At 40.1% G+C, this 13,413-nt stretch overlaps 1 protein-coding gene across 1 annotated transcript in view; it reads right to left on the bottom strand.

Annotated features, from left to right (window-relative positions):
• Positions 1–8,070: 8,070 nt before the first annotated feature.
• Positions 8,071–13,413, bottom strand: part of gas7b (growth arrest-specific 7b) — a 58,694-nt gene continuing 53,351 nt past the window's right edge. Inside the window, exons 12-14 of the mRNA XM_003438655.5 lie at positions 11,373–11,452; positions 10,455–10,553; positions 8,071–9,857 (exon numbers count right to left, since the gene is read on the bottom strand). Coding sequence (XP_003438703.1) covers positions 9,744–9,857; positions 10,455–10,553; positions 11,373–11,452 — 293 coding nt within the window. The 3' untranslated portion in view covers positions 8,071–9,743. The remainder of the gene's footprint in view (positions 9,858–10,454; positions 10,554–11,372; positions 11,453–13,413) is intronic.

A 13,413-nucleotide genomic window follows, 5' to 3' on the forward strand; every position in this document is an offset into this window, starting at 1 on the left:
TGGTCAAGTATATTAAAATGGGCTCCAACAGGGCAGATAACAAAAGCCTGCACTCTGCATTTGTTTTCACGGCTTTATAAACTTCTTCAAGTACATACAAGGTGAAATTTGAGCAGCTGTGCAGCTATGATTCCTCTTGTGTCCAAATAACTGGACTTGGAAATATTTAGATTATTACATTTAAATTCTGCATGATTTTGTTAAATATGCAAAGGTTATTCTACACAACAACAAAACCCCATCAGGTTGGCTTTTCTTTTATACTTAAATTTGAAGAAACAATGAAACATGGATAACTTCCAGCGCCAAGGCTGCTGCTGCAAAACTGAGTCCAAAACCAGGATACAGGAATAGGAGTAACCGGCCACTTTATTAGGTATATTTGTTCGACTGCATGTTAACTCAACTGTCTAATCAGCCAATCACCTGGCAGCAGCTCAGTGCATTTAGGCACTTGACAAGATCCAGATCCAGATATCATTACAGTCCCTTTTTAAAAAAAAATTATTATATATATATAGTGGCACACGTGTGGACCTGAAGTCATTTCCGGTGCTGTGGTTAAAAAAAGTGAGCTCCACCGTGGGAAAAACACGTTATTTTCATCTGCATTTCAAAGAGCTGGACAGCTGCGGTGAATGAATGAAATAACAAGGTATTTTAAAAAATCCACACGGCTGAAAACTTTCACGTATACCTCGCTTTAACGTGACCACTCTGCTAGCCGAGTGAAGCTACACGCACATTTACGTTCCCGTCGCTTACCCGCCATCACGGACAGCCTGGTGACAGCACAAACTTTAACGGAAGGGTTTTGAAAGTATTCCGTGTCGGTGACAGCAGTGGACGTGCAGGCCGCACGTGAACTCTCCCCGTATTTCAAATCCATGCGGCCAGCTCCGGTGTGTTTGTGTGAAGCTGTTGCTAGGCATTCGTTTTAGAGGTGGGCGGGGCTTATAGGCATACTTCAAAGGAGAGACTTCAAAGCGACTAAATACTGTGACCTCAAAGGACGCATCATTACAAAGCACTCTCAAACCCGTAAATAGGGGTGCTGCTACCAGGCACTATCATTCAGTTGAGTCCATGCACCGGATCCAGACACACAAGGTAAAAGAAAACACTAACACTAAAATGTATTTGGATGACATTAACACAGCCACTGTGGGTCCCATCATAGATGGCTTTTTTGATAAAATGAACATGTCGCAGGTGCGATCCATGCTGGCTGGTCGCCCAGATGACTACACTGTCCAGCTAATGTCTTACATGGCTGCTCAGATGGTGCAGCTCTGCGGGGACTCTGCCAGAGCAGTAATGCTGCAAAACAGTATCCCACAAGTGCGATGCATCCACAGCCTCTTCAGAGAACTGGAGGGGCGCATCGGCTCGATTGCTTTCTCTCTCACCTCGGAGTCAGATCACGGAGCCAGAGAAGGCTTCATAAAAGAACTTATCCAGGTGTTGTTAGGGAGATTTGCACACTGCACATGCACCCAGTCTGGCAGCCAGCAGGAAAATCAGCAGGTCTCACAGACAGAACAACCAGAGAAAGATCTGGAGTCCTCGCTGTCTGTGGAACCTACACAAATGGCAAACGCAGAAGCCTCAGTGGTAGAACCAGAGCCTGAAAAAGCAGCCGTGGCTTCTGAGGAGCAGAAACCCTCTGCGTCACCTCAAGGTGAAGCAGAGGGAAAAGGGCTTGTAAGCACGCTCCTTCAGGCTGTGCTTTCCCAGGCTGCAAAAGAATCCGAAGCCTGCCCATCAGACTCCCTCCACCAGCGCCTTTTAGATCAAATCTGCTCTGGAATAAAAACAGCAGATTTGACTTTATCACCAAAGGCCCTACAAGATCTTGCAAAGGTCATTTTCAAAGACATTTGTAAGGAAACGGTCTCCAAACCAAACAACATCTTAACTCTATTGAAATTAGGAGAGCCAACAGTGGAGAAACTTTTCATCTCTGTGTTTAAGAAACACTTTGTAGCATCCACACAGAAACTTGAGCTAGAGTCTTCTGAAATCAAAGCTCAGAAGCAGCTTTCAGTTGATGTCTGTGTGGAAGAACTTGTCATGCGTGCTTTCAAAAAGGCACGCGTTCCCTACACAGATGACAGAGTTTATGAAATTAAGAAACGTTTGTTCGAGAAAATCTGGGCTGATGTCCAAGATATCGATTTTCAACCCTCCTCGAAGTCCTTCAAAACCTTACACAAGGTCATTTACAAATCTCTACTTAAAGAGTATAAGGACCCCGAGTGTGTCATGATTCTCTTTAATCTTGACCAGGAAGTAGGTCAGAAAAAAATCACCAAAACTTTTAAAGAACATCTGATGTTGGCAGCGGCGCCAGCAGGTCGCATCAGAAGGTTCTTCTCATTTCTGGGGCGGCGTTTAGGCATCAACCGCAGACAGTCGCGGCTGTCTCCCCTGTAAAAACAACAGAACATTTCACATTGACTAGCTGACATCAAAGTGACTCTTTAAATTGACTAACAACAAACAATTCAAACTAGCCAATTTATTTAATATCCAATCAAGTCATTTTAAACACCCCTGGACCGGTTGCGGCAGATGACCGTCCCTCCCTGAGCCTGGTTCTGCCGGAAGTTTCTCCCTGTTAAAAGGGAGTTTTTCTTCCCCACTGTCGCCAAGTGCTTGCTCAGAGGGAATTGTCCGATTATTGGGGTCTTGTTTCTAGTCAGTAAATTACTGACTAGAACACTTTAAATTAATGAACAAATATGAGAAAATCTAATAAAATTCTAAAAGAAAAATCGCACTCTGATATCTGCTTGTTTTCACTGTGTGTGTGTATGTGTGTGTGTGTGTGTGTGTGTATATTCAGCTTAGACTCAACGTGTTGAGTAGTTGTCATTCAATCCAAACTGTTTTAGGTAGAAAATGCAGAGAACATCCTGTTGTGATATTTCTTAGTGAGATTTCATCCATGCAAAGTCGTACATTTACAAGAAAACATACATACATACATACAGAGGTGCACATAAGTGGAACAAACAGTCAACAGAATACATGAGATACACCTTCCTGTTTCAGCAGCCAAAACATTAAGCACAACATTAATAGAAATAACTTCATTTAATAAAATAGATTGGAATGAGGTCTTTACAAAAAACAAAAGGAGATAAGTTTTAAGCTCAGGGGCCAGTCTGTGGAACAAGAAATCCTCGAATAAAGAAAACATCACAGCCTGAAGAAGCTGTGACCGCCGAGGAACAGAAACCTGGGGCTGGACCAGGTGACCCTGAATCCTCCCTTAGTTATGCTGCAATAGACGTCGGCTGCCAGGGATTCCCATGATGCATTGAGTTTTTCCTTTCCAGTCATCTTTCTCACTCACTATGTGTTAACAGACCTCTGCATTGAATCATATCTGTTATTATTCTCTGTCTCTCTTCCACAGCATCTCTTTATCCTGTCTTCCTTCTCTCACCCCAACCTGTCGTAGCAGATGGCCCCGCCCCTCCCTGAGCCTGGTTCTCCCGGAGGTTTCTTCCTGTTAAAAGGGAGTTTTTCCTTCCCACTGTCGCCAAAGTGCTTGCTCATAGGGGGTCATATGATTGTTGGGTTTTTCTCTGTATCTACTGTACAATATAAAGCGCCTTGAGGCGACTTTTGTTGTGATTTGGCGCTATATAAATAAAATTGAATTGAATTGAATTGAAACAGTCTGCCCTACATTTTACACCAATACTGGGGCCCACAGTGGGCAGTTAACAGTGGGCCATAGGCGTCTCCCCAAGTGCAACCATGTATTTGCTGGATAAATTTGTCCTTTGATATGATTGTTACCCAGTATGTTTCTTCACACACACTCATCATCCACTTGCATTAGGTTGGACCTGATGTTTTCTCCAGAGCTGTCTTAATTTTTTTGGCACAGATTCAGCAAGAAACCAGTTTGACATGATTTGAGCTCTGTAACAAGGTGTGTTATCCTGCTGGAAGCAGCCATCAGAAAATCGGTATCAATTGTCCACTTTTGATGAGCCTGTGTGAATTCTAGCCTTACTTTCTTTTCATGAGCAGTGAAATCGGTGTATCTAATAAAGTGGCCTATGACTGTAGCATAGCTACGGTATATATTCACATTATGACATCTAAATTTTGCATGGTTTATTAAATATGCACAGGTTTTCACATCAGCAGTTTTTACAGATTTGCCATATTTATGTGTGTTACGGTTCGTATGATCTCTGACAAGTGTGAGACTGTAATTCACTCTCTCTAAAGGTGGGCAGTTGTCAGTTTTTTGGCCATTAGAGGAAAACGGCACGTTTTTATAAAAATACACTGACAACATTAAATCGTAACAACATATTAGACAGATAATTGTAATAAAAAATTGAAATGAGAGCAGAACAGCACCGTCTGTCTCACTCATACACAATGTTAGTGTCCAGCTTTAGTTGAACCAGGAGAGGGCGACATTGTTCTTCTTTTGTATGAGTTCCATGAACAAAATCAGTCACATGGGACTGCAACATTCCTGAGCCCACTTCAAAGATAATGACTTTTTAAACAAAGGTGATGTTTGAAAGCTTGAAATCTTTGTGTTTGTGTGTGTATGTGAGTATTCTACATGTGAATATACATTAGCTTGTTGTTGCCAAAGAACAAAAGTAAAGACTTTTGCTCTGTTCTTTCAGTATATCTGGCCTTTTGCAGAGGTACAATAATGTTTGATTCCACTTTTTATTGATTGAATTAGTTAAATCAAATCGGCGTGACCATTTAGTGGCAATCTACCAAAAGAAACAAATTCCACCTCAGGGGAATCTCAAGTCATGTACAGTGGTGTGGTTAAAGACCTGAGACAGTGTGTCTCTCTGTAAATCCCTGGCTAAAATTGTCAGTTTGCGCTCAAAATGTAACACCTCCTCCAGCATCCTGCCTCCTCTCCCCTGAAAAGTGGCATTGAGCTTGTTCAGGTTTGCTGTCCACCATGAAGTGCCGCTTTTCAAGCCACTTTTGCTGTTCCAGCTCAGAAAAGGTGAGCCCTTTGCTGCTAATGAAAGTTTTCACCTTTTCCAGACATGCAGCAAAACCTTTCAGCACCTCTTCTCTGGACAGCAGGAGATCAGAATACCTGCTCTCCACCTGATCCAGTAACAAACAAAAGTGATGGTGATTTAAACCTTTTGCCATTATTTTATTGATAATCTGAATGACAACATTCATGAACCTCTGTGCATTCTGGAGGAAAAGTTTGAGCGCACAATGCCTCTTGGTGGAGGATGCAGTGAAATGTCAGCAGCTTTCTATCCAGTGACTTCTGCAGCATGGCCACAAAGCCCCTGTGCGCTCCAGTCATACTTGGTGCCCCATCAGTAGCCACTGACACTAGGTGGGTTGTTTTTATTTCTTTGGCTCTCAAAAAATCAAGCACAGCCTCACAGATGTCCTGCCCTTGTGCCTGGCATTTTAGTGGTATCAGCTCAGTCTTTTCTTTCTGTGGTCCAGCAGAGTTCAGATACGGGCAAAACGGCTCTATTTTTCAATTTCACTTTTGTGTTTGGACTCATCACTGGCGATTGAGTACAATGCAGCTGAGCTTATGTCTTTAATTTGCTGTCTGGTGATATTTTCTGCCATTTTTATGGTTCTGTCTTTGACAGTCTTTGCAGAGAGAGGCAGCTCTCTGATTTTCTGCACAATTTCACTCTTTTAAAGTCTGAAATCTTAATGAATAATTCTTTTATATATTCTCCGTCCGTGAACGGCTTCCCATACGTGACTATTTCCTGAGCGGCCACAAAACCTGCATATGTACTTGAATTTGCAGACTTCATCCACTTCTTGAATAGATTTTTCCTCAGATCAGCCTTCAGCATCAGTTCTGAAACTGTTTTTTTTTTTTTTTCCCCTCTCTTCTCCCTCCGGACAGCCTTTTAACAAAGGTTGTTTGCCTATTGCATAAATGTCTTGCGACCAAGGTTATTATCGTCAACAAAAAACAATGAAATGACAAAAACTAGAAGTAAAAAAAACATTTTCGTTAATGGAAATAAAAATAAAAATCCTCCCTTAGTTATGCTGCAATAGACGTCGGCTGCCAGGGATTCCCATGATGCATTGAGTTTTTCCTTTCCAGTCACCTTTCTCACTCACTATGTGTTAATAGACCTCTCTGCATCGAATCATATCTGTTATTAATCTCTGTCTCTCTTCCACAGCATCTCTTTCATCCTGTTTTCCTTCTTTCACCCCAACCGGTCGCAGCAGATGGCCCCGCCCCTCCCTGAGCCTGGTTCTGCCGGAGGTTTCTTCCTGTTAAAAGGGAGTTTTTCCTTCCCACTGTCGCCAAAGTGCTTGCTTATAGGGGGTCATATGATTGTTGGGTTTTTCTCTGTATTTATTATTGTGCTATCTACTGTACAATATAAAGCGCCTTGAGGCGACTTTTGTTGTGATTTGGCGCTATATAAATAAAATTGAATTGAATTGAAACCTTCTGTGTCACCTCAAGTTAACGCAGCCACTGTGGGTCCCCTCATAGATGGCTTTTTTGATAACATTATCATATCACAGGTGCGATCCATGCTGGCTGGTTGCCTAGATGACTGCATTGTCCAGCTAATGTCCCACATGGCTGCTCAGATGGTGCAGCTCTGCCATGTCTTAGCTCATGGCTTATTTTACAGCAGGAAAAGTCCATGCTGTCTGTGGAACCACAAATCCCAAAACTAGAAGCCCCAGAGGTAGAACCGGAGCCTGAAGAAGCAGCCATGGCCTCTGAGGAGCAGAAACCCAATGTGTCACCTCAAAAATTTTGGTAAATTGTGAACACAGGAACAAGTCAGATTGATTTTAGCTAACCAGCTGAAAATAAATAATTAAAAAGACCACAACTATATGTGATGGCAGCACAATATTTGAGCCTGAAAGAATAAAAAACCTCCAGGGACTTTTATTCAGACTGGAAATGTTATATATTCATAAAATATTTTCAATAAAAAAGATAAGAAAAATAATAATTCTAGAAAAAAACTATGTAAAAATATACACATTTCCTTCACTAGCTCAAACATAAATGACATGTATGCTTTAAAGCATTAATATTAGCTCATCTCTAACAGCATGGTGGGAGTCTTCACTAATCCCATGCAAACATACACATCTGGAACAACCCTGACATCCTTCAAAACAGTAATATAAAACTTCCTAGACTGGAGTTCTCAAAACCCCCAAATGAATGAAATGAATCGACGAATTAATACAATCCCTTCCTATTGTGAAATGGGAGGCGGATTTAACAGCTTTAACCAAAAAGGTCTGGTCTCAGGTACATTGAAAAACCTCTAAAATGACTAGAAACCCCAGTCTACAATTAATAGGATACAAAGTCCTGCACAGAGTGCACTATACAGGCCAATGTATGTTGAGGATGGGTTTATGCATAAATCCTAATGTAGTTTTAATAAAATATGACTACAAAATATAGAGTGTTTCATACATTTCCAGGAAGGTCGGGATAGCTTTGTTCCTCTAGATAAATAAGCTGATCATTTAAAATTGCATTTTGTATTTATTCAGTCTCTCTTTTTCCAATACTACAATTTGTTTGATGATCTGAAACATGTAAGTGTGATCATCAGGAATCAGGAAACTACTGTTTGTAGTCAAGATTTCCTTCATTTAAGCAAATCTGTGAGAGCCTTTAAGATAAATAAGGTTCAAACTGGCTGCAGTATTTATTAAATCATACATTCAAGAGGCTATAGGGAATTTTTGAGTCCGTACATAAGTGACTTAAATACAAAATACTTTTTTTCCTGATAAATGACTTCAGTCACTATCATAAAGTGTTCCTGGGGTGCTATCAGCACATGGAGTAGTTTAGGCCATCAATGTCAGTGTATTTTCGTATTTCAAATGTATCTGTCTGAACTTTTCACTGCCTAATCCTGTAACAAGACCTGACCAAATATGCTGTTGAATGTGAAAATATGTTTTTTAAGCAAATAAAAGACCTTTTTTCCCCATTAACTCTGTTTTCTTGCTTTTTTTTTCTTCATTTTTTGGAAACAAACAAACCACAAAGCAACGTTTTGAGACATGAGATACGCATTTCCATTTTATTAATGAAAAATGCCAACTTTTAGCTGTTAATGTACAAAAACATCTCATTTGCCTCCTTTTAGCAGTCAAGCAGTACTAAGCAGTAATACCGGACAAGAACATTTGGTATGGCAATTAGCTTCTGCAGTACGGTCACCAAATCCAACTGAAGCAAATGATTCATATTCCAAAACTCTATCATACTGTTAGAGAGATGTTTTCTTGTGTATAAAGCACTTGTATGTTTAATATATTATCAGTACCAAATATCTACTGTATTTTTTCTGTAAAAATCTACTATTTAATCTATTTTACATTCTCTCCACTACGATCCCCTTTCAGAGCAGATCACCTTAAAACATGTTTACACATATATGTCACAGTTATGCTTCAAGAACATAACCAAAAACAAGTCCGTAGCAACTTGTGTTTAGATATCTTTTTATATGAACAGCAATTTACAGTAAAATTTGATTAAAAGTCATCTGAATGTAAAGTGCAACTGGCTGATTTAAAATTCTTATTAGAAATTTAAAAAAGGAGAAAATTAGATTTGTGAAGTGTTGGCAGATTTGGGATTTTAGTCCTCAGCAATTGACCGTTGGCTATTGCCCAACTCCTAAGTGTGATGATCAGTTACTGTCAGTCATAGTTTAGGAATTGCAGCTTGTTGGTGGCAGTCCCATAAAGCATCTGATTTCTCACCATTTATTAACTGTGTCTGAATCTTTAATGGGATTCATATTCCCTGCTTAAATTGTTTAGCTCGGGGTGTGTGTACAATAACAGAAGAGCCAAACTTAGAGGAACAGCACTTGGTGTGTAGTAAAATTTAGCTTGGCTTCATTAAGTAAAGTTATTGTATGAAGAAGCCATCAGTTTCTGGTGGGTTTAGGTGGGAGGCACGCATTGATTTTCCACAGAATGTGAGAGTCTGCAGATGTGGATCAAGTCAACACTTGCGACAGTTGTGTTATAAAAGAGAAGACTGCTTCTTTCTTTTTTTTTTTAATCATAGATTGAACCGAAGACCCACTATTAGAAAAAACCCTTCAAACAGTAGATCTGCCACCACTGTCATAATAAGCTGCATTTTGTTTTTTATTAAAATTGGATCTAGCATCAGTAACTAAAGGGTGGAGTCTAGCAGAGTCACCATGTGCACACTGGAGACATTAAAGTACTTCATTCTGCTACAAAGTAACAGAGCAACTCCTTTTTCTGAATGCAGCATCTGTTAAATCATTGCATTTCTGGAGTATTAGCATTACACTTCTGCCTAACATAAAGCTATTCAACATTTATAACATGTTGGTGCTTCTTAAACATTTGCCTCACCTAAGCATCCTTTACTAAAGAATATACACAAATTTCCCATTCACTGTGCCGAGCAACAGCTTGTATAACACAAACTTATGACAGGTCTCGTCATACCTCAAAAAAAACCCCTCAGACACTGATGTCATTGTCAGCAGGTGGGTTGTCAGGACATAAAGAATAGCTCAGCTCAAACTGACTGTCCCTCAGTCTGTTAGGAATCACATACAGATCAGTGTGTGCATGCATGGGAGGGGGATGATCCCAGCACAGACTTCCTCTCCTCCGGCACGGAACGTCGAGCTTGCTGTATCTGGGTGCAAGTTCATCAGACAGCGATGATATCAGATCTCTATGTCCACTGGGCGAATTTCTCCAGTTTTATTCTCCCGTACCCACGTTTCTCTGTCTTTGGTTGGGTCCACACACTGCAGGAGCTGATCCACTGGCTCCATGGTCTGAAAGAACAAACAACAGCTTTAACGTCAAACAAGAAACTTTTTGCCTCTTCTTCATGCTTCGGTCACTCAGAGAAAGTAGCTCTTTGCCTGCCTCTGCTGGTGCTAGAGAGGTAACTACACAATCAAGGCTATCAAACCATAAATAATTAGCCTGTGACTATATAACAACACTCAATCTAATTCATGTTTAAATAAAAACACTGTTTGTCAGAATATTTTTTCATTTAAATACTGCACAGCAACACCGATGAGCCACATCATTAAAACCATGTTAGTTAAATAACATTATTATCGCATTTCTGTAAGATATGCTAGAACAAGCCCAGCAGAGGCCCTAGCCCTGAACCCAGGTATAATTTATTTGGGAAGCCCATTGGTTAAAAATCACAGATCATGGCTGGTACTATTAAGTCCACCTCTCATATGTGTTGTAACTCCCATATGAATGGGGCCACCCCACCTCTTGCCCTATGCTAGCTGGGATAGACCCTGAGACCCTGAATTGGATAAGCGGAAGAGAACAGATGAATAGATGAATGACGCCTTGGTGTGTACTACCTGTTGCTTGCAAAAGACAGCAGACATTGCACTTACACTTTGGTTGAACATGTCTGTCTCATGTCGAAGGGTGGTGTACTGGCAAAGATGCTGTCTGATCATCTCCACCCGCTCGACCTCCAGTCGTTCCAGCTCCTGAGAAAAAGATCAGTTTTAACAGCTGGGTCACAGAGAAGCTCTGCATCAAGTGCAGTGCAGTGAATTCGCAAAACTCATTTGGAAATTCACTATTAAGGAAACTGAATGGAGTGGATGAAAAGAAAAGAGTAATGTCAGATCAAACTAGCACACAATAAACCACATAACCCTGAAATACACATAAAAATGCAGAAGAAACCCTTATTTGTTGGGTATTAAAGGGTAATTAAAGTTAATACCCAACATTAATACTAACTTGTACCACAGGATGGTGTAATGAGCGACCATAATCTTTATTTAACCAGGCAAGTCATTAAGGAGCCTGTTTTTAATCACATTGGAGGCCTGGAAGTGGGCAAAACCTCTTGAAACTGTGGCTCAGGTGGAAGAGCAGGTGGTCTATGAATTAGAAGGTCAGGGTATCGATCCCTGGCTCTTTCAGTCTGTGTCAAAGTATCCTTGGTCAAGATACTGAACCCTTTGTTGCCCCCAAAGCATCCAGTGGAATTAGATGTTGAATAAAAAGTTTTTATATATAACTAAAAGCACTGTATAAATGTTTGTGTGAATAAGACTTATATTACAGAGCACTTTGCTCACATTGAGTTGAAAGGCACTATGGAAGCACCAGTGCATTTAAAAATGCATATTAGAAAAAACCAATGGTAACATTTTACCCTTGGTGGTGAAAGTTTCAGTTAATTCTTCAGAAGGTAAATTCAAAAAGCACCTAAAGGTGTACAGACATTTAAAGTAATTGCAAAATATTACTTTGACTAAATTATGCAAACACATGTAAAACTCATGCATTCTTACCAGGCTTGTGGTGACCATCTCTTCAAACCATTTGGACTGCGACTGATTATAAAGGTCAACACAGCGCATCAGATCATCGCCTGCCACGAAGAAGAAAAACAAGCCAATTAGCAACTTTTATTTTGAAAATCTATGCACTAAAAACAAACCCAAAAACAAAGCAAGCCCAAGCACTTCATTTGGTTGCAGCGTGTTACATCCAGCAGATGGTGTTGCAACCAAGATATTTCCTCGTTCAAACAAAACATGCATGTACAGAGATGTTTTCTCATTACTCAGCTGATACAATTATTCCAGAACTGTACAGATGATCTAGACTGATAGAAGATTTCATTATGATACCATGAGCAATGACAAAAGGAAAGGTCTAATCTGTTATTTCATTAATGTGTCTGCCTGCATCCAGCTGACAACAAAACAAACACTAATCATGTAGAAGATTAGATCAGAGAGGAAATGATGCTGAGTATTTTGTTCTTCATTCTTCTTCAGTCAACATGTGCTCATATATGTGCTACATTATGTTCACATTAGTGTCTTATTCCTCTCTTCAATGTGGCTGCTAAATATCTCACATTCAAGCTAGTGTGGAGTAATATTTCTTAAAGTATAGTCTGGGGACAGAGACAGGTAGGGTTCAGACAAAGTTTCATGTTTTCAGTCATTCAGCTATGGTGCAGTTACAATGACAAATTGGCTTAATGTGCTGATGACCCTCAAAGGGACACCAACACTATGACTCTGTAAGCCTGAAAAAACCCCTCTAAAGGTGAAGTGGTATCAAGAAGCTCAGAAGTTCTGTAAATTACAGGTACTTTATGCAATATACCGGTATAGAGAACATTTATATCGAAATCTGGTTTATATGTCTTCCCTCTTGCCTGTACTCCTATTTACCCACCTAGATTGTTTTGGTATGAACCCAGTTTTGAGTTAAGGCTTAGAAGAAATAAAACAGTTCCTACATTAAACATGGATGTTTTTGTTGCTTTGAGTTCTATTTCATATTAACCGACATTCATGTGGATATCTCTACAGCTGATATTTCCAAAACTGAACAACTCTTTCAAAATATTCTAAAAGGACGAAAAGAAATACAGGCCATAAGAAAGCTGTAATAAGCTGCTCCTTTTGTGTACAATGCATCTATGTATATGGATCTTGAAATGTTCTAGCACTTCTTAAAGTTCTTGCTACTGCAGCAGAATTTACAGTAAACAGGGTTTTCTCTCACTTCAGCTCAGAATGGCTTCTATAAATAAACAGAGAAAAAAAAATGAGAAGCACATGCGCATAAGCCCTCCAAGAAAAAAAGAGACTCTAAGAACAAACGTATATATAAAAATAAAGTAACCAACTCTATAAAAGGGTGATCACAGCTTCAGATGGTTGATTTAAACTGTAAGGAAATCCCTGCTATCACTGTTGTGTGTAATCCAATGCAGTGAGAGTGATAATGAGACTTTGTTATGAGCAGACAGATGCCATGCTTTATTTGTTTTGGCATCAGACTCCTTTCTGCTTCCCTCACACCGCAGTCATCATCATTGGCAGCCAGATACCACGAGCACTGTCAACAACTGCTCCTTTTTTTTCACCTGGTTGCATAAGCAACAGAAGAGGGATCGCTCTGTGTGTGTGTGTGTGTGTGTGTGTGTCATGAGTAACACGTGGTCATGCCTGGTTGGCCCATGACATCACACTTTGGTGGTTTACATTGTTGGCTCTTAGCCTGTCACTTTCCTCAGGTGGCACAGCTAGTAAAAACTTTTATAATCATCAATCTGCTGCTGCTACTTTTCCACTCTGGCTCTTTTCCACCTCCCGCCCTTCTAACATGCACATGTGCTTTCACTATTTTCAGTGGCTTACTATCCATTGTTCACTCAATGTGACATAATGTTTTGTTTGTGAGGAGCAGTGGATGAACCCTTTTACCCTAGTAAAAAAAAAAAAAACAACAACACAGGGCATAGAGACTACAGCAGTGCACCATATACATATTGTTACAGAGCTACATGCAAAGGTGCCCAGTTGCTCT

Source organism: Oreochromis niloticus, linkage group LG8 (assembly GCF_001858045.2).
Source record: "Oreochromis niloticus isolate F11D_XX linkage group LG8, O_niloticus_UMD_NMBU, whole genome shotgun sequence".
In the NCBI taxonomy this organism is placed as follows: domain Eukaryota; kingdom Metazoa; phylum Chordata; class Actinopteri; order Cichliformes; family Cichlidae; genus Oreochromis; species Oreochromis niloticus.